This window comes from Macrosteles quadrilineatus, unplaced genomic scaffold (genome assembly GCF_028750875.1).
Source record: "Macrosteles quadrilineatus isolate MER2022 unplaced genomic scaffold, UCM_ALF_1.0 Scaffold_9__3_contigs__length_116548681, whole genome shotgun sequence".
NCBI lineage: Eukaryota > Metazoa > Arthropoda > Insecta > Hemiptera > Cicadellidae > Macrosteles > Macrosteles quadrilineatus.
This window is the reverse complement of record NW_026542602.1, coordinates 34,548,919-34,573,969: the sequence shown is the minus strand read 5'-3', so window position 1 is coordinate 34,573,969 and position 25,051 is coordinate 34,548,919. Positions and strand designations below refer to the sequence as shown.

Here is a 25,051-nt window from a genome sequence, read left to right as displayed (position 1 = left end):
TTTAGCGTAGCTTCACATGAATATGAATATTATTGATGGTATTAGATGTAATTAAGAAAACATTAAATGGAATATAAACATGATTGTATAAGATAACCGATATGAGTTTTTAACAGTCTTAAATCGTTATTAGTCCAGGCACATTTTAACGAACGCAATAAGAGTAAACTATGTTATTTTTTACACCAAATTACACAATCAATTAAGATGAGAACCAGTGTCATGCTTTCTGATATGAGTTTTAAAAAATAAGTAGCAATTTACATCATATTTCTGAAATTCATATTTATTCTAGAAAAAAAAAATTAATTCAAAAATACACTTAAATTTATATAGATTACCAGATTACAGGTCATGGGAAAAAACAATACAGCTGTTTGAAACAAACAAAAGGCAATTTATTGATACACAGTGGGGAATCTTTCTGTAGATTTATTGCTTTCATATCGTAAAGGTGATTGAAACCCATAGCAGATACGAGTAGAATATGTTAAAAATAACTTTTGGTTCAATCCAATATGAATCTTCGAAATTAATTTCTTCTTCAGAAAATGTTACTATTAAAACTTGTTAGTAATTTTCGTTTTTTTTATATAAATTTATATATTTAAAACGGATCAGTAAAACTTGATTTGGATTCTAAGTGAGCCTAAATATTCGTAAATCGTGCTACATGAGCTTTTGCAGTCATACGTTATATGAAACTATGAGTATATTGAGTTATTTACAGTTTAATTTCAATTTATGTACTTACTTACCATAATATTGATGCATGCCTAGATAGTTTTTCATTAAATACTATTTTATGTAATTTTTTATCCCACTATGTATGTTCATAAGACACCATTTAAAAAAAACTCCAGATTAACTACCCAACATATGTTTTAAAAAATTCTTGTAAAATCTGGACTAACTTCAATACTGACAATACGTTCAGAAGTGGATATTTCATCTGACATATTTTTTTTATCCCAACTTTCCAAATTTACATCGTAGAACGTTAGTCTTTAGCCCGGAACCGCTTTACACATTCCTCCTAGATAGGTTTGGAGGTTCGTGGTAGTATCACAAAGACAAAAGCCATAAAGTGATTGGCTGGATTTGAACCCAGGGCCGTTGGAAATAGAAGCTTCGCTCTCTGCCCCTAAATCAGCTCACTTCCGCAAGTTTATATAATACATACAACCAGTTTTACTGTCCAAGAGAACACACTTAGAAATTTCATGATGGGTAGCCTCTGGACCATACAGCAACAATAATAATGGTTTAGTTTACCTCTGTCAATATGGTCCTTGCGTAGTTTGCCACTACTGCAGTTTCGTGCTCGTGGAGCACATCATCAGGTGAAGGTCACAAAAAGTTAAAACATTTTCCTTACGTGAAGGTCGTCAATTAAACACACCGAAAAAAAACACATAACACACGAACGGTACGAAAAACATTTAACTTGGCCAATACATTAAAGACGTTACACACGGGGTCCGGCGCCGGTAGAAGGCAAGTCATGACTCCAGAAGGGGCGCCGGACCCCGTGTGTAACGTCTTTAATGTATTGGCCAAGTTAAATGTTTTTCGTACCGTTCGTGTGTTATGTGTTTTTTTTTCGATGTGTTTAATTGACGACCTTCACGTAAGGAAAATGTTTTAACTTTTTGTGACCTTCACCTGATGATGTGCTCCACGAGCACGAAACTGCAGTAGTGGCAAACTACGCAAGGACCATATTGACAGAGGTAAACTAAACCATTATTACACTTAGAAAGTCTATCGTATATGTACTATTATTAAAGTATATGAATACATGACATAACATTTTGAAATAATACAGTGCTTAGTTCCGACATCAATAGTATTTTATGTTTAAAACTGCTATAAAAAATACATATTAGTATGGTTTATTTAATTAAAAGCAAAAAATTTCAATTATTTTTTGCGGAAAGTTAATAAAGTAACACCTTATAACACTTAAACCATATATTTACGCTTATACTGTTACTCCCAAGACGGTAAATATATAAAAAAGATGGTAAGTGGTGATCGATTTCGATTGGACACTCCAATCATCATCAGACCCAATAGGCGAATGGGTAAAATCAATCACCACTTACCATCTTTTTTGCATATTTACCGTCTTATGAGTAACAGTATAAGCGTAAATATTATTTTATATGTTGGAAGTGCTATAAGACGTTTCTTTATTTACTTTCCGTAAATTTAATAACACGTACAATGCTGATCAAGAAGTTATGTAATTATTTTTGTACATACCATAACCACTGATAGGGACTTAAAAGGTGTAAGTTTAAAAGAAGTTTCCTTTTCATTTAGCGCGATTTAAAAGTTGGCGTATAAGAGACTAAGTTATCCTTAGAAATGTTCTCTTTGTTCGACTCAGTAAAAGTATTGGTATGGTCATCTTACACTTTTTTGCGATTTGAGTTTCTCAGTATACATCCATTTAAAACAAAATAACAAACTTAACACAGTACTTTGTTAGAGGCCATACGAACTTTGCTCTCTATATTTTAACATAACCTTTGTTATAACAGAAACTATAATAGAGAACAAAGGACTTGAGCTAAACATTGTTGTATAGGCGGTTCTGTTATACGGGTACCTTTAACTTGTTGAGGCAATCTACTCTTGTAGTTAATAATACACCTGATTCAACACAAGTATGGATAAATGTGCGTGAGGATCTTGATCAAATATAGCGTTTGAAAAAAACAAGCCTATTTTGACGTAATAAATTCATAATCTAATGTTCTGAAAAATAATTAAAAATATGAGTGACGTGAAAAGATTAAAAAAAGGTATTTTAATATGCATCAGCGTAGCTTCTTTCTCCGTACTCTATTAATGATGTGTTTCATCAGTTGGATTGAATCGCTAGTTTATTTACTGTAAATGTCTATAATATTTATTTTATGTGTACTCGTAGACAGCAAAAAACTAATGTGATAGGTTAAAACTAACATCACTATAAATTGTCACAGTATTGGCTGGCGTGATTAAAACGAAGTTATCTTTAGTTATTTTATCCCAATAGCTCCACAAAACCTATTACAACTTAAGATTAAATAAAGCTGTAACTATAAGTTTTTTATCAATAAAACTTATTATAATAGATAAATAATATTGTGTAAGTAGCGACTATTGGTGAAGTCCGTATGAGGTTTATCGATTGTCAAAGTGCAAACCCATGTCGGTTTCCAGAGATTAGACAGTTTGATGTTGGATATACAGAGAAGCAAGAACACACCAGTGTACGCCTAATAAAACGATTAGCATAGAATAATGATTACAATTAATTGGAGTTATTTCAAACAAATTACTATTGGTTTATCATATGACATAAATATACATCTAGTTACTGTTATTATACAATTGCTTCATTTATCTGTGTGATGTTTACTATAAAACGGTTGAATCCACTGTCTCGAGATGAAAGGAATACAAACCGGTACTAATGCATCAGCAGAACTAGTCTGGTTCTCTAGGGATTTGCTTGACGAGTGCTGCTTCAACCCATGAATAAATGAACTAGTATTGCATCCTGCTTGTGCTTTTACACTGAGAAAATGTCTCATTCTCGCAGAGCTAAATAGTAGCATAGACTCAGTATATGAAAAAAGTATCCTTTATTTTAAAGTATGTCAATTGATTTTATGGAAATTTTATTTTACGGAAGTTGTTGTGACAAAAAACATTTTATAACACGTTGACACGATAAACATTCCCTTACAATTAACCATATCTGTTATTGGAAAGCTCACAATATTAATAATTATATGTTTGAAAACACAAACAATAATAGAGGTCATACTGATGTGTATCATGTTGTTTGCGATTTCGGCAAGGATTCTCGTCAGTTTTAAAACACATTAATCATTCGTTATTATTCGGATTTTTTGAACACATTTATTAGTTAACACAAATTAACTAATTTAATAAAACTAACTAATTTGTTAATACAAATTTAATCATTTTTTTGTAAAGGGTTTTTAAGAGTAGTACAGAACAAATTATAAAATGAATACTCTAATTACACCGTATTGCAAATAAATGTTATAAAATTATAGCTTATTCGTCATAGAGTCTAGGGTCGTAAAAAAGTCCCAGGACAGTTAAATATTTAAAAAAAAATAATGCAGATAGAGCTACAATACTTGGTACAAATTTACAGGGCATACAACTCTATTTTAACACATATTCAGTGATCCAATAACTCTTCAGGGGGACGGCCCACAAGGAGTTGGAAGAAAATCTTAAATAGAAGCATAGGTCAATATGCACATCAAATTAAAGGTCTTCACTAGTAGATTACGATGCCGTAAATTCAAGCTCAAAAGAATGCCTGAGTAAAAAATTGCAGTCGTTCAAAGATTCAAAATGGCGGATTCAAGAAATCTTTGAACATCTGCTATTTTGCGCAGGATCAACCTTTTGAAGTGCGGTTTGTGGCATTGTATTCTACTAAAAAAGACCTTTAATTTTATGTGCATATTGACCTATGCTTCCTTTCAAGATTTTCTTCCGACTCCTTGTGGGCCGTCCCCCTGAAGAGTTATTGGATCACTGAATATGTGTGAATATGTCACTTAACTTTTTAACGAAATTTATATAAAGGTAAAGATCTATACTTATAAACTAACATTTAAATTACAACATAAATCACATTTACAAATAAAGAATTTAATTCAACATTATAATCTGAAAAATAAATACATTTAGATAAAATAAATAAATAAACCGATGAGGAAAGTTTGATATAATTTACTGCCTTGAGAGTGGTAAAGCTAATATGGCTGATAAATCGCACGCCAACATAAGTTTCGAGTTATTCTGTGGCTGATATATCGACTAAGCTGCGATGTAACCCCTTAGTGTTCTTCTAAATAACTGTATGTGATAGCTACAAAGTTCACCAAGAAGCTTCAAAATTGGTCTTTCTTGATGCACAACTTCACCGGACATAATAGCTCATTTTTATACATTTAAATGATTCTTCGATGGAAAAGGAAAACTAAGATTCATAATTTAAAAGCATTTCGAAAATTATAGGAGCTATTAATACATTTATTTAGGCTATACCCAAGTGAACCAGGTCCGTGAAGTTGGCGTACCCATATTAGCGTATCCACTTTTGTTCATACCAATCGTTAGTTCTCGATAGTTCCCAAATTTTTTCGTTAGTTCTCAAAAAATAAAAAAAGTTATAGTCGATAATGAGTGGGTACGCTAACTTCACACTTCCGGTTTCTAGCGCGCGCCATTTTCTGATGAGAAATGTTTACATCTATATATCAATCGTTATTTCTTCGTTATTCCTCGATAGTTCCCCAATATTTTCGTTAGTTCTCAAAAAATAAAATAATTATGAGGCATACAAAGTGGGTACGCTAACTTCACAATTATAGAATTTCCAGCGGGGGCCGTTTTCTGACTAAAAATGCTCATATCTGTATACCAGTCGTTAGTTCTTCGTTAGTTCTCAATAGTTCTCCAATATTTAAGTTAGTTCTCGTAAAATAAAAAAGTTACGAGGCATACAAAGTGGGTAAGCTAACCCACTTTGTATGCCTCATAACTTTTTTATTTTTAGACATTCAACAACAATATTGGAGAACTATCGAGAATTAACAAAGAACTAACGATTGGTATATAGATATAAGGATTTTTACTCAGAAAACGATGCCCGCTGGAAATTCTATAATTGTGAAGTTAGCGTAGGTACCCACTTTGTATGCCTCATAACTTTTTTTATTTTTTGAGAACTAACGAAAATATTGGAGAACTATCGAGGAATAACGAAGAACCAACGATTAATATATAGATGTAAACATTTCTCATCAGAAAACGGCGCGCGCTAGAAACCAGAAGTGTGAAGTTAGTGTACCCACTTATTATCGGCTATACCTTTAATTTTATGTGCATATTGACCTATGCTTCCTTTCAAGATTTTCTTCTGACTCCTTCTGGGCCGTCCCCCTGAAGAGTTATTGGATCACTTAATATGTGTTAAAATAGAGTTTTATGCCCTGTAACTTTGTACCAAGTATTGTAGCTCTATCTACATTATTTTTTAAAATATTTAACTGTCCTGGGACTTTTTTTACCACCCTGTATAATTAATATACAAACTAAAAAATTACTTTTAGAAGTATTATACTGGTATTATTAAGTAAACTAAATTATAGTCAATAATCGTATCTATCAATCATTGAAAATACCATAAAAATCATCAAGATTGTAAACGGTTTAAAAGTCTTGTATTTGTTTGGAGAACATCAATAATGTATTTGGCTTAGGAGCTGATTATAATGGTTCATTAATTTCTATTTTGTTGTTCAAAATATATGATAGCTAAACATTTTCATCCAGTAAGCGTCTACAATATTACTTGCAATCTGTGACCCAACAAATATGGTGAAAGGTAAATAATGGATAACAAATTTTCTACTAAATTATTTTGCAAACAAAATGACAATTTTTTCAGGTTAACAAACATCACATTGCTCTTATACCGATATCAATTAATTGAGCGGAGCGAGCGAAGCGAGCGAAGCTCTTATACGTCGACTTTTATGCATTTCGTAATACGCAAACTCCTCCTAGACGGCTGAATCAATCGTTTTCAAATTTTGGGTGGTGATAAAGACCATATCGGTGAGTGCCAACATCTATATGGCGTTAAAAATAACTCTCAGGAATCCGCCCCACTGGGTCTCAAAGTTTCAACGTAATCCTTATGGAAGCAGTATTTGACACATAAACAAAGACATATGATCAGCTGTTGACTTTTGAATGCAGTAGATAAAGAAATAGCTGATGGCATTATTCCACAGAGATATTAGAACAGAAACAGTATGAATCATAAATATAATCAAATGACGCCACTAGCTTGAGGTCCGTGACGTAGGAAGTGTTAAAGGAAGTACTAAAGGTGAACAGTCTGGAGTGTGGAAACTGTTTATTACGATTAGATTTAGGTATCTGCATTCAAAAAATTATAGAGGAAGGGAGAAAAACGGGTCCGCGACGTAGGAAGTGGTGAAGGAAGTACTAAAGGTGAGCAGTCTGGAGTGTGCAAACTGTTTATGACGATTAGATTTAGGTATCTGCATTCCAAAAAATATAAGGGAAGGAAAGAAAACGGATCCGCGACGTAGGAAGTGATGAAGGAAGTAATGAAGGCAAGCTGTCCGGAGTGTGGGAACTGCTTATGACCATTATATTAAGGTATTTGCAATCCTACGATGCTATGGGAAGGGAGGGAAACAGGTCCGTCACGTAGGAAGTGGTAAAGGAAGGAAGTAGTAAAGGCGAGCAGTCCAGAGTGTGGGAACTGTTTATGACGATTAGATTAAGATATCTGATGCAATCATAAAATGCTACGGGAAGGGAGGATAATGGGTCCGCGTCTAAGGAAGTGGCGAAGGAAGTAGTAAAGGCGAGCAGTCCGGAGTGTGGGAACTCTTTATGACGATTAGATTAAGGTATCTGCAATCATAAAATGCAATGGAAAGGGAGGGAAACAGGTCCGTGGAGTAGGAAGTGGCGAAGGAAGTAGTAAAGGCGAGCAGTCCGGAGTGTGGGAACTGTTTATGACGATTATATTAAGGTATCTGCAATCATAAAATGCTATGGGAAGGGAGGTAAACAGGTCCGTGACGTAGGAAGTGGTGAAGGAAGTAGTAAAGGCGAGCAGTCCGGAGTGTGGGAACTGTTTATGACGATTAGATTAAGGTATCTGCAATCATAAAATGCTATGGGAAGGAAGGGAAACAGGTCCGTCACGTAGGAAGTGGTAAAGGAAGGAAGTAGTAAAGGCGAGCAGTCCGGAGTGTGGGAACTGTTTATGACGATTAGATTAAGGTATCTGCAATCATAAAATGCTATGGGAAGGGAGGTAAACAGGTCCGTTACGTAGGAAGTGGTGAAGGAAGTAGTAAAGGCGAGCAGTCTGGAGTGTGGGAACTGTTTATGACAATTAGATTAAGATATCTGCAATCATAAAATGCTATAGGAAGGGAGGATAATGGGTCCACGACGTAGGAAGTTATGAAGGAAGTAGTCAAGGCAAGCTGTCCGGAGTGTGGGAACTGTTTATGTCGATTAAATTAAGGTATCTGCAATCATAAAATGTTATGGAAAGGGAGGGAAACAGGTCCGGGGCGTAGGAAGTGGCGAAGGAAGTAGTAAAGGCGAGCAGTCCGGAGTGTGGGAACTGTTTGTGACGATTAAATTAAGGTATCTGCTATCATAAAATACTATGGAAAGGGAGGAAAACGGGTCCGCGAAGTAGGGAGTGATTAAGGAAGTAGTCAAGGCGAGCTGTACGGAGTGTGGGAACTCTTTATGACGATTAGATTAAGGGATCTGCAATCATAAAATGCTGCGGGAAGGGAGGAAAACAGGTACACGATGTAGGAAGTGGTGAAGGAAGTAGTCAAGGCAAGCTGTCCGGAGTGTGGGAACTTTTTAAGACGATTAGATCAAGGTATCTGCAATCCTAAAATGCTATGGGAAGGGAGGTAAACAGGTCCGTGACGTAGGAAGCGGTGAAGGAAGTAGTAAATGCGAGCAGTCTGGAGTGTGGGAACTGTTTATGACGATTAGATTAAGGGATCCGCAATCCTAAAATGCTATGGGAAGGGAGAGAAAAGGTCCAAAACGTATGAAGTGGTGAAGGAATTAGTAAGGTAAGCAGTGTGGAGTGTGGGAACTGGAAACCGTTTGTAGCAGTTAGATTAATGTATCTGCAATGCTGAAATGCTATGAGAATGGATGGAAGCATCCCCACGACATAGAAAATGGTGAAAGAAGTAGTAAAGGCTAGCAGTGCGGAGTGTAGGGAATGTTTGTGGCAATTAGATTACCGTATCTAAAATACTGAATTGCTATGGAAAGTGATGAAAACAGGTCCACGATGTAGGAAAAGGGTTAGAAAGTAGTAAAGTATGAGCATAGTGTGAAAACCGTCTGTGGCAGTTAGATTGATGTATCTTTAATCCAAAAATGCTATGAGAAGGGAAGGAAACAAGTCTATGACGTAGGGAATGGTAAAGGAAGGCTTGCAGTGCAGTAAGGCTTGCAGTGCAGAGTGTGGGAACTGTCTTTGGCAATTACATTAATGTATCTGCAATCCTAAAATGCTATGGAAGAGAGGGAAATAGGTCTACGACGTAGGGGGTGGTAAAGGTGAGCGTGCTGAGTGTGGGGATGGATTAATGTATCTGCAATGCTAAAACGCTATAGGAAGAGACTGTAGACTGTAGGTTAAAATAATTTCGAAGCACGAATCGATACATATTTAGATACATGCAATCGTTTATAATAGAAATTTACAACTGAGTTGACAACAGCTGATTATTACTCCATAGAGGATAAAAACTATTTTGAATCCATAGAGGATAAAAACTTTTTTACTTCCAAAAGCGTAAAAATGCTACTTTAGACTCGCAACGCATGCATTAAAAACGACTGGTATTACTGAAACCATGACACAAACAACAGTATGACCAAAACAATATAACATAAACCCTTGATGACTCCGCTCAATTTTGTGGATGCATCTGCGAACGCCACCTAGTAATTTTATGAAGACCGATGGACATACTGATGGACTTTCTAAGGAAATAGACCAAAAGTCCGTACTGTATATTGATGTCAAGCTATTCAAAACGGACGTCGAATGATCGTACAAGTATCACAATTTTCGATTTGGTAGACACACTTAATGTGCATATCAATATAACCTACATATTACCAACGTATTAAACCAACTAACCAATCGCTATCGAGATATTACATAGGTTGCTAGACCTTATCTCCATTTATAAAACCTATACATGCAGTTTATTTATTTAATGATTTGGACATTTATTGATTGCACTCTTGAATTTCATTTTGCAATAATACTCAGTATATTCAATGCTGTATAACAATGCATCTATAATATCTTCGCTCCTTTACGGGATATATCTCTCCTTTGCATGGAAAGCACCTCTTCATCAAACTGTGATTCTCCTTCCTTTACATATTCATAATCTTGACCTTGTGAGCTTTACAAGAGAAGTATTACAATTTAGAATTGAGCTCATTGTCAACGGATGATTAAATTGTAAATATATACTAAGGGTTCATAATAAACTGTTTGAATCTACTTAGAACTAGTAAATGTATATACATTGGTACAGTAAAAAACTTAAAATTAGTTTGTAATTTTTTAGTAACAATTGGATTTTACAGTATACTTTTGAAAACCTGGTGAGGCCAATCCACTACATTACCATGAATATTTTACATTTCGGGAATAAAAAATTAATTTTCAAATTGTCATGAAAATTTATTTCGTTTTCGAAGCTATAAATCATTCTATTCCATGTACTCTTGTGTATAATACTTTGACGGAATAAATACATACATATGATTAGACCTTTATTCAAGGATTGTTTTTTTGTAATCAAAGGTACAGATAAGGTTAATCTTAACTTTCTGCAATTGAAATTCATAGATTGTGTTTAATTCAGTTGTAATACATAATGGAATCTAATGGAACTTACTATTTTAGTACTGAATAAATGTGCCTCTAATATTTTACGGACTCAACACAGTAACCTTGGATTATTCAGGTGTGAAAGAACAGGAGACTATAAAGCGTCGAGGCAAATATGTTTGGAGATAAGGAAAATCGTTACATCGCTTAGTCTCACGCAGTCAATTGATTTTATACTAAACCTGACCTGGTAGGATAACATTATTTGGTTGTTACGATAAACCCGTTTAATCATATTAAATATGGGGGAGCATGCCGGTCTAGTGGTTAGAGGGTAAGACTTCAGTCCCTGAGGTCCCCAGTTCAAATCCCACAAAGTCACCAATGAATTTTATCCAAGTGATAATGCCGCAACCCCTAGGTCTAGCCTGAAGTAAAGTGAAAAACCATACCGGGCTTGTGCCTAGCATCCTTGGACAAAAACAATTTATAATAATGTGATTATATTACCTATAGCTCGTTCACATGGGTTGTGAAATAGTAAGTAAAAATATATTTTTAGTTAAACCATAACCAATTCAGGCAGTTATTCATGCCATCTAGTACTATTCTATATGGACGAAGGAGCTAGAAATACTGGGTCAAAACTTAAATGTGCTACATCTCATTGGAGTTTTTCTGGGTTAGAACCCACACTATAAACACAGAAGTCCTACGCTCTCACCATAGCTTCAATCACGTTCTAAATGATGGGTTTAATTGTGAAAAGTGGGCGTTTTAATTGTGGTAATGCAACGGTTACAATGAAAATGTTTACCTAAGCAACCATGTTAACAGAAGCACTAACTGTGCACAGTTACTCGTTGTTTACCAGACTAGGCTATGTAAATACAATATCGTTTGGCAGTCACTCTACCCACAGAACCACAAGTAATTTGTGTAGACAGATTAATTACTTTAGAAATTACAGTGTCGTGGATGAACGCACGTTACTTAGAAATTGTGATTTTCACTAAATGTGCAGTAATATTTGATAAAATTATGTCATTTGGTGAACTTACTTAACTTTTTAACGAAATTTAGATAAAGGTAAATTTATATACTTATAAACTAACATTTAAATTACAACATAAATCACATGTACATAAAGAATTTAATTCAACATTATAATCTGAAAAATAAATACATTTAGATAAAATAAACAAATAAACCGATGAGGAAAGTTTGATATATTTACTGCCTTGAGAGTAGTAAAGGTAATATGACTGATAAATCGCACGCCAACATAAGTTTCGAGTTATTCTGTGGCTGATATATGGTCTATGCCACGATGTAACCACTTAGTTGTCTTCTAAATAACTGTATGTGATAGCTACAAAGTTCTCAAAGAAGCTTTAAAATCGGTCTTTTTTATGCACAATTTCACCGGACATAATAGCTTATTTTTGTCCAATACTCTTATATGAGCAATGTTTGTTTGTATGCTTAATTGCACAAAGATCTCGAAAACGGCTTCGACGATTTCCTTCAAATGTTGTTAATAGTTGTTAATTTATGGCCTAAAACCATGTTTAATGCAGTTAACTAACCCAATTACGTAAAAACATTTGATTGAAAGTAAAAACTTTTTAGCTTTAGCCTTATGGGTTGCTACGTAACCACGTTGGTTGAACAAACGAACAAGGAAAAAATAAACAAACAACTTGTAAGTTGTAACATGGGTTCATAATAAACCATCCACCCACAGTATACTAGCAAAATACAAAATTCAGTAAAAGGAAAAACATAAGTTGTTACTACTGAGTAAAGATTAAACTGAAGATAGCTCGATAATATGGGTGAAAATAGTTCCAAGTTCCGATCAATTACTGATTATTAAAGTCTCTCCTACCAAAACTTAATTCCTAAAGTAATCAGCTGTTTTAATTTAAACAAAATGTAAAAACAATGTTTATTCAAGTATAGGCTGTTATAAACTAGCGACCTTTCATCGAATAAAAAAAAAACTAACGTATTAAGGATTGCCAGGTTAAAATTTCCATGATAATACATTGAAATTCCACCGAAACTTAAATAATAAAAAGCAAAATAGTTGTAAATAAAACGTAAGTATTTTATATTGCTTTTACAATCGAAATAAACTACACCGAGCCCTGGCTCGGTCCTCAGGTACTACATCTAAATGATTGTTAGATGGAAAAGAAAACTAAGATTTAAAATTTAAAAGTATTTCAAAGATTATGGGAACTATTAATAAATTTATTTATATCCAAGTGGATAATTCCCTGGTAGATATAATGTTTTAGTTCAAATATCCGGGGAATTTAGATTCTGTAAAAACTGTTTGTTCACATAAAATCGTTCCACGTTTTCGTATTCTTACTATGATTTTAATAGATTTGTCTAATGATTATATACGATACTATTTGTAAACATAAATAGTAAGAGAGTGGGTTTTTAAAGTGTCGTGTTCAATAAAGAAGTTTTGTTTCACATTAACCCTCTAATTAAAGTGTTATGTCTGTCACACATCTATGCTTAGGAAGGGATGCACAGTAAGCCGATTACTCATTCCCTTCTCCACATCTCCTCAATTATGTAATACAAACAGCTTAACACCACTATTTGTTTATATCACCTTAACCCTATCTTATAAAAAAAAAAAACCAACTGTGGCTCTGGTGTTTTAAAACCATACTTTGAACGTTAATTAAAATTAAGCACAGGTAGAATGAATGACAAAATAAAATAAAATATTATGTTGTAGATACCACTAGCTTTAATATTGAGTTAACAGAAAATCCATGAAAAATGAGAAGTGTATTGAACAAATTGTTTTATCGTTTAGTTCCAAGCAACCTTAGATTAACTACATATTGAATCCTGGTGAAGTCTTTAAGGGTCTTCATCGAAGATGAATTTTATATTCTTTTCTTGTTAACTCAAATAGGTTATTCAGATAAAAACGATCCGGATCGATTTTTTTCATTAACCTCATTGTGTATAACATTTTCCTTACCAATAGTAAAGTTTGAAGTGTTAAAGTGTTTAAAGTAACTACACCATTTAGTATTCCATAAAGGTAATAATTAATCATTATCAGTTTAAATAAAATTTGTGGTGTTTCAAACCTCATTAACAATCTGCTCTCCTATCAAAGCAATAGATTATATTTTTACCCGAGACACAATTTGGTTATAAGAATTTCAAGGACCTGTACTGCAAGTGTAACAAGCACTAGGGTTTGGATTTGTAAAGGGTAGTTATAGAATATAAAACCATTAAATAAATGTGATGCGTGACAGACTGAAAATTTGTCCTAATTCCCTTTATTGAAAAGTAAGAGTGGAGTTGAGGTAGTTTCTATGGAGTAATAATTCTAGTTACACGACTAATAGTAGGTCTATTCATCTATTGAATGCTTGAAACTTGTGAGTGATTAATTAGTTTAGCTGCCTTTACCAACGACAGATTGTGTTATTCACCGGGTATATGATCCGTGGGTTTTCTCCCTTCACGGCTTAAATAAGGGGGCTTATACACTAAATTATATATATTTAAATAACTTTTTGTTAACCAAGACTACAATAATAATTAATTGGCCCTATTACTGTACAAACTGGATTCATAAAACCAATGGTTCACAACATGTTCATGGACTATACATATATATATGTATATTTTGGAAACTATTATTTATGCGAAAAATATTACAAAAACTCAGGTATCAAACAAAATTAGTCATAATAACACTAGTTCTCAATCTCAAATTGATAGACACAATCTAGAATTTTATAAAAAGAAAACGAAATTCACAGGAAATTAATTTATGTCCCATGTTCCAAAAACACTTCTAACTGAAAATTATACAAAAAAGTTTAAAAATGGTCTGAAACAGTATTTGATTAAAATTGCCCCTTATTCTCTTGAAGAGTTTTGGGAGAACAAATAAAATAAATATTTTTAGTTCAATGTAAAACATTTTATTTTGTAAGATCTGACTCTATTCCTGTACAATTGTACTTAAATGAATAAAGGATATTTTGATTGATTGATTGAATGTAATCCAGGTACTCAAGGTAAAGAAGTTTTTCGTCAGATATTACGAAAACTTGAAGAATGCTATTTTCCCTGTTCCACAGAATTATAGAAAGATCAAAAGGGAACTTTATGAACGAGAAATTGTTGTATACATATTAAAAATAACCACGTGTTGCGCATGCAGTAGAACCATCGAAGTATATAACACACTCATCGAAGTATATAACACACTCATCGAAGTATATAAACACAACTTGTGTTATATACTTCGATGAGTAGAACCGATGAGTAGAACACCATGATGGTCATTTGGGTGAGCTAGTGTACTAAAATCCATTTCCATTTTAGCTCCTAAACAGAATAAAATTGGCTGTATATACATTTATTATTACAGATACAGGTCAAATTAGGATCATGTATGTTGAAATGTTTCAACTTGTTTCCATCGTTGTGTTAAACTACAGTATATTTTGGATTAAAGTTTAGACTTTTTCCATTGTGTATAACACTATTGTTTTCAAGAATATTTTTGAAGCTTTATTGAATTACTAGAGGAGCCCCTTAGCATTTACATTCTACAGAAATTCGTGAAGATAGGAGATTTTTGCTTTTGTGATAACATATTTGTTACAATAATAGGTTAATGGTGTATTGCTTGTGATAGGTCTATCCACCCTTTTGCATACAACATTGATATGTTGGTGAGTTGGTTACGCAGTTGGTAGCGCGATGATAGTGATGTTGTTGGTTCAAATCCCGGTGATCCCGAAGTCAGAAAAGTTTATTCGTGTTATAGCTTTGTTCTTACTTATTCTTTGTAGTTTATTGTGTTATTCATAGTATTTATTCATAGCTATTTATAGTATCCAATCATATTTTACTTTTCTTTATACGCACATGCTTTGAAGCCCACGTTTACGGGCTACTTAAAAAGCATGAGAATATCTTCAATTAAATTTGAAAATTAAGTTTTATCTTGGTAACAGTTAAAAGTGTTCAATATACATTTCACTCAAGGTAATTGGGAAAGTGTAAATTCAACACGAATATTTACACTGTTAAAAGCTTACAACAACAACGGCTGTTTAAAGAGACAACACCGTAACATCGTAGGGACAAGGCGGGCTTAATTGTTAAACACCAAGCCGTGCTACGATGATGCTTAGGTCTTGAAACCTCTTACCTAACAAAACCTTCCCCTCCACCCTCTCTCAAAGCCTCAATCTCTGTCTCGTTCCTGGGTTATATATTTCTCTTAGAGTCAATGTCTCTTGAACTCTCTAAAATCTATGTATCAATACAAATTATACAAATTACACATAGTTTGTAAAATCTTCTAGTATCTATCGTTGAATAGAATAATACTAGAGGTCGTCCAGTGGTCCAAAATTCGGATAAAAATGTATGTAGTGTGCAGACTTCTCTATTTTCACCTTACGTTGTAAATACAACATGTGATTGGAATTTCTTCCATTTGTTTTAATTTCTGTTATATTGCGTTGATATTTCGTTACTAGCATGGCAACCCATAAGGTCCATGTTATTTTTTTATTTGAAATTATTTTTTTTGTGTTTATTTTTGAGCCTATTTTAATTTATGAAGGGATTCTACACGTCTACAGGAAAATACCTTCACGAGCTGAGAAAATTGTTTAAAAAGAAACATGCTTGCCTAATAATATATAGATAATAACTAAGCTCAAATGTTATAATAACTTTTAATTTTCCTGTTTATCCCATTTCAGTTAAAGGAGTTATGAGGATTCAATTGCAGCCGAAGTGAAAGAAGTTCGAAGTATTATATAATCCCAATGGGCGGAGATAGCTAGTTAACGTCTTGTACCTTTGCTTTTAAATGTACACAACTGCTGTTCCCAATAAATAATTTCCAAAGTAACTATGGGTGCTTATTATTTTGTTTGCGTAGACATTGTAAATCCTAACGCAATATTGTTTGTTTCAGATGAGCGGGACGGCACAAGAGGCGGTGGCCAACTCAGGCTACAACTCCGGGGACGAGACGTCCACGCTGCTGGTGCGGGTAGCGGCCAAACCAGTGCTGATGCGACAAGACTGTACCACCACACTGTCCGTGTCCGCCACGCCGCACCTCAGTCACAGCGAGGTACTCATGGGCCAGAGCGAGGAGAGCGGCGGCATGCCTGTGGTGCTCGAGGAGACAGCGCGATCTGTCCCCGACATTGAGATGCACTGCCGCACCGACCACCACCCGTGTCGCGCGCTACCGCGATGTGTCGCGTGCGAGCGTCGCAAGTCCTCCGCGGCGATGGCACGGTCCGTGTCGCGCGAGTCTGTGCGATCGATCCACCCGCCACCCCCAGTGCTCCTCACCACCACACCGAGTTCCCGTATTATCCGCCAGAGTTCTCAGCCCGAAGCGTCACTAGCGACGTGTGGACACTGCTTCAACCACCACCACCACGGCAGCGCCAGCCCGGTGCCTAGCGCCTCGCTGCGGCAACTCCGAGAACCCGGTGATGGCATCGCCATGATCGCCAGCGAGTCGCTGAGGATCAACGGCGCCATCCGACAGTTCAAACAGGTACTGAGTGTGTCGGTTAATATTTCAGCCCCACCTTGGCCTAGTTGTTATTGGCTCCGCCTGGGAAGTGGGAAGTGGACATCGATAATGTTGCAGTCACGCATTCACTCCACACGAAATCATAACTGTTATGTAAACTATTTGGTGAAAGTAAAGCGGAACGTGTCACTTACCGTATAAAGTTATCAGCGTCCACCGTTGCCTTGCAACACTCACTTATTTGCTAACTTATTACAGTTGCTACATCTTACTATCAAGTTCAAATCAAATCAAGTTCAAATCAAATCAAATCAAAATATCATTTATTTCGCAAAAAATAGACGTAACATAATATTATGATCCCTGTACAAAAATATTTACAATATTATTTATTTTTCTAGATTGTATTTAATTTTTGATAAAAGCCTTTAAAACCAAGCGAAATTATCCCCCACAAAGGATAATTTAATCCTGTGAGTGGAAGAGAGTCGTTAGTTTTCTTTAATAATTTTCAAAAATATATCAAAATCAATCTTGCAGATGTTCTATGTAAAATACAGACAATCATGCATATTTACATTTTAAATAATCATCCCAACTGGTAAGCTTATCTAATTTACTTGAGAATGTAGCACAATGACATCTTGCGTCTTATATTGAGAACAATGCCTCAACAGTCTTGTCAAGACTGTCCATAGTGTCCATTGTCTAGAGTCTTATTGTTGCAGTGGATGCGTGACTGTAGCCAGGCTTGGCTTTGGTTGTAGGAGTGGAATGATTATAATAGTGTATGATAGCGGTAGAGGCACGTAGGGCTTGGGGACCCTCCTGTAGTGCGTTCTGCATAACCGACGTTCTGCTTTACCGACGTACTATTGTTCACAAGTACAACTGTACTGATGAACTGTAGTACGTATTGATGCTGTACCGAAAACGTACAGTTGTACCGAATTGCTTCACCACTCCATTTCCAGCACACACGCCAAAATACCTCTTTGTACCCTTGAATAGTAAACTGGTAACCAACTAAAGTTGTACTTTTATGATATATAGGTTAGATTTTCCTAAACCTAAAACCTAGAAAATGAATTCAAATCATAGACTTAGTCTTCTATTAGACATCAAAAGAATCTGACGATTAACACATATTAACAAAATGATAGTATGAAAGTCGTTGTTCATTTTATAAAGTTTTATACTCCATCCACCGAATATCTTAAAGGTGTGGCTTATGACCTTCCAAAAGCCGTTATAAAAACTTAAGTGATTGTAAGCAAAATCTTTGCATTTTAGGCTTTTGGTTGGTTATAGCCTATAACATGGTACTTTACACTAATAGTATATTAATCAGAATCATATTTTCATGTTACTGGGCGCATAAAGCAGCCTATTAAGATACGTTAAAAGATAATTTGTTTATCCACAGACACTAACACAGAACAAGAGGTATTGAGGTAAAGATTTACACTCCTATGCACACACCCTGGCACTGTAGATTTGAGAAAGTTGATTAGACAGCAATACAATATTATATTCCGTGTATATTGGGATTTTTTAGTTTCATATCAGTCATATAAGCACAGTAGATAAATTATGTATCCTGAACCACATACTAGAGAATATACCATAATACGATATGTTTTGTAGTGAAGATTCCAAAATATGGCGTACTAGCTGAGTACCCGTCCTTCGTACGGGGTTGGCATATAAATTGGTGAAAGGCTTATTGCAGTTATACTCAACCTTTGCGTTTGCAATGAGGGAGGACACAGTTTGATCAAATTTGCTTCATAAAATTTATGGCATACTATGGTATTACACATCTACCATAGCCATAATGTTCTTCACTTCACCTAAACAGTAAAAAAAATATATAAAAAAACTCCCAAACAAAATCACAAACTATTAATGACATTAAAAACAAAAACATAACTGTGAACAATCTTTCTTGGACAGTTATTATTGCGTACCACAGTTTTTTTGTTGCTGCTTAGTTCAAATTAGCTGTTTACATAAATGCAATAAACGGTATCAGCATTCTGACACATACTTTCTCCCATAAGTTTGTCAAAAACTTATGAAACATCATGAAATTGTCAAAAACCTTTATCATTAGTAAGTGGTGAGAGTAAATAACTGTATACGCAAATGAGATTTGTAAAATTTTGTTCAGAATTTAAAGGATTATAACATGCTAATTTTTTTTCAAAATCGTTCGGGCCATTTTTGAGGTAATCCGATTTTTCTGTTATTTTAAGGGGGTTTTATGGTAAAATGACATAATTTACAATAACTTTTGAACCGTAATTTTTACAGAAATGTGATTTGTACCATTTTGTTCAGAATATAAAGGACTATAACATACTAAATTTTTTTCAAAATCGTTCGGGCCATTTTTGGGAAAATCATATTTTTTCGTTATTTTATGGGGGTTTTATGGGAAAATCCCCATTAAAAATTAAAATTTTCAAAAGATTAAAAAAAAACTATCAAAACTGTAAGGAGTATAACATACTATGTTAAATCAAAACCGGATGTTTTTCTAAAATCCTATTTTTTGTTATTTTATGGGGTTTTTATGGGAAAATAACATATTTGACCATAACTTTTGAACCGTAATTTTTACAGATATGGGATTTGTACCATTTTATTTAGAATTTAAAGGGCTACAACATACTAAATTTTTATCAAAATCGTTCGGGCCGTTTTCGAGAAAATCTGTTTTTTCCGGTTTTTTATGGGTTTTTATGGGAAAATTCCCATTAAAAATCAAAATTTCAAAAAAATGAAAAAAAACGCCTGGAGATACTATGGATTAGAACCTACATACCAAATTTCATCGAAATCGGACCACAGGTGTGGTCTCTAGCTCTGTACACATCCAGACACACAGACACACACACACCCACACACACACACACACACACACACACACACACAGACATCACTTCGAAAACCACTTTTTTAGGTCCAGGGGGACCCAAAACGAATATATCCACTCAAAATTCAAACTCGAAAATTTTGACGAAAACAATACTTTCTCCATATACTATGGTATAGGGGGAGAAAGTAAAAAGATATAGTGCTGCACCCTGTTGGTAAATCTTATAACTTACTTATACTTTTGCATATCATAGAACCAACTTTTTTAGATGAAACAGCTGACTAAATTCTTTAATTCCCTTTAAATACGAATACTCATAAGGTTAACATGGGGAACTAAAGAGCCACTGGGGCGGAGTCAGAAAGGATTTTTGAGATAAGAATATGCCTAAATGTTAATAGGGAATGTGAGCTATCATCATGCCAAATTTCAGCCTTATCCGTCCAGTAGTTTATGCGTGATTGAGCAACACACAAACATACACACAAACTCACAAACTTTCAGATTTATAATATTAGTAAGATATACGTTATATTCGATATTCAGGATGGGTTTTGTTTGCATACTTAAACCCATCAATACATGGAAGTGTTTAATAGAAGTAAAATTAACATGTCAGATTTTGATTTTCTTTTTTGATTTTTTTTTGCAGCGACATTATTAATATCCGTTCAGCTGCAAAAAAGAAGTGAATTAATAAGCCTTACCTTCATAGGAGTACTAGTTTAGTGTTGGCATTCTTATTATCAATTTTAGATCAATATAGGTTCCAATTTTACAATGCAATTTCTGTAACGTTTAGGATGAACCATTTACATAGCATTTGTTATAATATTTAATATTATTAGTAAATAATGTGATTAGCTATCTATTGAAACTATTTTCCGGCATAATAGATGTGGAACACAATCATTGCAGCAAAAAACTTCGTATGTACCGTAAAAGAAAAATACGGATAGGATACCCATTTTTTTATTCATCCAATTAAATCGGAAAAACTTGTACAATTGGTTTGAATAGTTCTAAAGGTGAATCTTTGAGCTATTGAATTGACTAAAAATTCAGCTATAAGAAACACATTATAAGTGTAATTGTAAGGTATAAGAAAAGTCTCTGGCCATATTAATCAATTTTAAAATGTATATTTTTTTACTGATTACTTATTCCTTAGTTTAAAATAATTAGTTATCGACTGGGATATTGAAATAAGTCCTAAGTATCAATAATATTATACTATGTGTTTCATACGTTTGTGGTTTTTACTTATTATATATCTCAAACTTACGAGTAGGGTTTCTACTGGTGGTAGAAGTTGGGGAAATGAAACCAGCTAAACAAGCAATAAGTGACACCGCAATCAAACGTAGTTTATTTTTTTGCTACTACTATTTTACAATTTCGTATCTCTACCACTTTAAAATCAACAAAACCCTAAGCAACAAGACAGTTTCTTAATGTAATATATATTAAACCACTTCTTTGGCCTTCTCGGTGTTCTATTCAGTAGAGCAATGATTTGATAATTCCATAGTAAATTTATTTATTTTCATTAAAATATATAAACATTCACTTTTTCACAAACTTTTCAGTGAACAAACAGTTATTTTGGTTGTCATAAAAACCCCTTACGACTGTTTGAAGTCTCCATTTAGTCAACGGTTTTTTTTTTTTAAATATGAATTGCCACAATTTTTTTAAGTATTGATAAATTAAACATTTTACTATTAGTTGTATTATAATAAAATGTTTCCAAATCAGTCTTCAATGTTACAAGTTAAGGGAATATTGTGTTAAAAAGTACAGACGGAAACGTAGAACCAAGGGTGCTGGAAGTTGAACTTATATGTCTACAGTGTTTTATAAATTCTTTCGGTCTATAATAAATATAATATATATCCTGGAAGTTTTAATACTCTGAGATGGCTGTAACGAAAATTTTGTAACATTTTAAGATATATTTGTTCATTAACGTTGAAAGTTCATATTTAATTATTCACTTTGGATTCAGTGTGAATTTTGAAGTAAAATTTCTTAGATTTCATCGTTGATAAATTTTTCAAGTTTTTTCAAACAACCTTCTTAAAATCGCAAAAATTACATTTTATATTTTGGCTGTTTTCTTACTAGATTTGTATTTTTATTTCGTGTGGGCAATATCCACACCTATGCAATTTGTAACGTAAGATACAGGTCCAAACCCTGGACTTATTACCATATAACATAGATTTTTCATATCAAGCTTAGTCAATTGATATACCAACGACAAGTATGGTAACAGGGTAATGGACTCTAGTGACCTTCGGATTTAAAGGCAAGCAATAAAACTACTATCACAGACAGCAAAAATACCATTGTGAATTAAACATACTTATAACTAATACCCTCGCCGCAGCAAACCCGCAGACTAAGCGAATTTCTATTTACCTGGCTGGATTACTACAAAAATATTCCCTAAAAATTGTTAGATTTAGTACCTAGGTTTGCTGCTACAGGGAAGATGTGTAAAAAAAGTAAACATCTTTATCAAAGTAATATAAACTTTGAAAGGGATAGCATTTCCATAATATTTTTGATCGGAGCAAAGCGAAGCGAGCAAAGCTCTTATACTACTACCCTCCTGCTTTTGTTTTACAAATACTTCTCTTGAACGGTTGAAGCGATCAGCGTGAAATTTATCATAGCCATAGTAATGGACCATGGGAAGATAATCGGATTAACAGCATTATGCATAATTTACTACAAAATAAATAACCAATAATTAGTTTCGCCGGAATTGGGCTGATGCACCTATGCTGATTGACTTTTATACTACGAATAGCCATTCCCGTTATGTAAACCAAATATAGGCCTACTTTTGAGTTTGGAAACTGCAAGTAGACTTTCCATTTACGTGAACTAGAGATTAATGCAGACTTTGAATTGGTACCTACTGCAAAAAGGAATTCCATTAATTTGAACCAAAGATACCGCTGAGTTTGGATACTGCAAGTAAACATTCTAGTGAACCAAACTATTTCATTGACTTTGGATACTGCAAGTAGACATTAAATTATGAGAGTCAGATGAAACATAGACTTTGGTTTATGCAAGTAGACAATTCATTTACGTGAACCAGACTTATGATTGACTTTGGATACTGCAAATATACATTCCATTTATGTGAACCGAATATACCATTGAAATTGGATACAGCAAGTACATATCTCTTTACTGGAAAAATATGTAGCATTGACATTAGAAACGTATTGGATTAATATGCTAGCTCCGCTCAATATTGCAAGCAGACAACTGCATTCTTCACCTAGTTATCTTTTGTTCTACACCCACACAATCTAACATAAATGTTTAGGTAAATAATAATCATGCGTGCTATCTCAGGTATTCAAATGCCTCCCAATTTGTCATTAACTCACCACATTACTGTCATTAAAAGAAGGAACTCCAGTAATACTAATGTCAATTTAAATCCACCTAAGCTGTGCAACGGATTTTGACTGACGATAAAAAAGTGACACAACACTTGATCGAAGCAACAATCATCCGTCGTAAGTTTAAAGGAAAAATAGTCTAAATCCTAAGAGTACTGATGATTTCATCCGAATTACCCTATAAGTTCAAGCGACTACAATTTCCATTGCGTCTTGCTTTTGCAATCACCATTATAATACAAAGAACAATCCCTGACTATCACCGGTTTAAATTTAGAAAATGTATCCTTTTCACACGGAAAGTTTTTTTTATACGTGCTCACGTAGTGGTAGGTACGTCTAAAAACTTATATATTTATACACCTAATGAAAAAAAAAACATTGTTTATCCACTGTCAATTAAGTAAAATAAATATTCTATTTTTGTTTTTGGTTTACATTTTTATTATTTATCGTAAAGAACAAATAACTATTTAAAATAATAGTTGTTAGCGCAGCAACGCGTGCCGGGTATCTGCTAGTAAATGGATAAAGGGATTTTTTAAAGAGAGTGGTTGATTACAAAATCTATTAGATCACAAAAAAGTCCCACAAAATCGTGTTCTTTCAAACACGTGTCCTTCGAAATTGAGCATCTGCTGTACTATGGGACAAATTAATCTTTCGTCATACTGCAGCAAAAACAGCCAATTTTATACATACGTTGCGGGTCTAAAGTAGCCCTTTTACTCTTTAGGATGTAAATCTCAGCTGTTGTAAACTACTGTTGTATGCAATCAACGTATCGATTGATTTGATCGGTTGTAGCTTATTGTTGCATTCTTGTCAATTATAGCTCAACATATCGATGGCTTAGTAAAGTTACACAATCTTAATAGAGGACATGATTGAATGAAAGCTGGAAGTTTTTTTTGAGAGGTTATTTTTTTACGAAAAATATTTTTGTTTTCTAATCTAGTTTGTTAAATAATGTTGCAATATGACGAAACATATAATTAATCACACGGAAAAAGTATCTTTTAATTCCTCGCTAATTTCCAGTTCGTGAAACTTGAGCGTGTGTTGAAAAGAGTCACTTTACGCCCTAGTGAGCTGTTAACCCAAGTAATGCAACGAGAGCTAGGATAGACGTGTCGTTAACACCACTTACAGGTCAAACTTACAACTACAGGTTCTTGTAATATTTCTATTCTTGTAATATACCAGTTCACCCCTTAGTTTTCTTTATACTATGGACATACCTTTAAAGCCCATGTGGACAAGCAAAAGCAAGGTTAAAAAAATACCAACTTCTCAAAAAAAGTATATCCCAAAAACTTACTGACTACTTGGTTTTGTATGTAGGCATACTATAAAAGGTCAATTGCATTTTACATAATCATACGTAAAGTTGACCAAGACAAGATTAATTAGTGTTTGTGATCTTGGGGGTATAGACAATTGTAGAAATAAACAGCTTTATGCTTTAATCCCAAAGCTAAATATAGCAATTTCTTGGCTAGCATCGCTATCTAGAGTATAGTTGATAGTTAGTTAGTTGCAATCTGTGTAGTGATTGCGTTATAATATGTTGTAATTATTGTAGATAAATATTAGAGAATGTATTCACTAATCCTTATAAAATGTATGTTGTATGTTTAAATTAATTGCATGTA

General features: G+C 34.0%; 1 protein-coding gene across 2 annotated transcripts in view; it reads left to right on the top strand.

The window, feature by feature from the left end:
* LOC129002720 (small conductance calcium-activated potassium channel protein) overlaps positions 1-25,051 on the top strand; it is a 482,452-nt gene that overhangs the window by 199,088 nt on the left and 258,313 nt on the right. For both annotated transcript variants that reach the window (XM_054430732.1, XM_054430730.1), the window contains exon 2: positions 16,506-17,105. In XM_054430732.1, the coding sequence (XP_054286707.1) occupies positions 16,506-17,105 (600 nt within the window). The remainder of the gene's footprint in view (positions 1-16,505; positions 17,106-25,051) is intronic.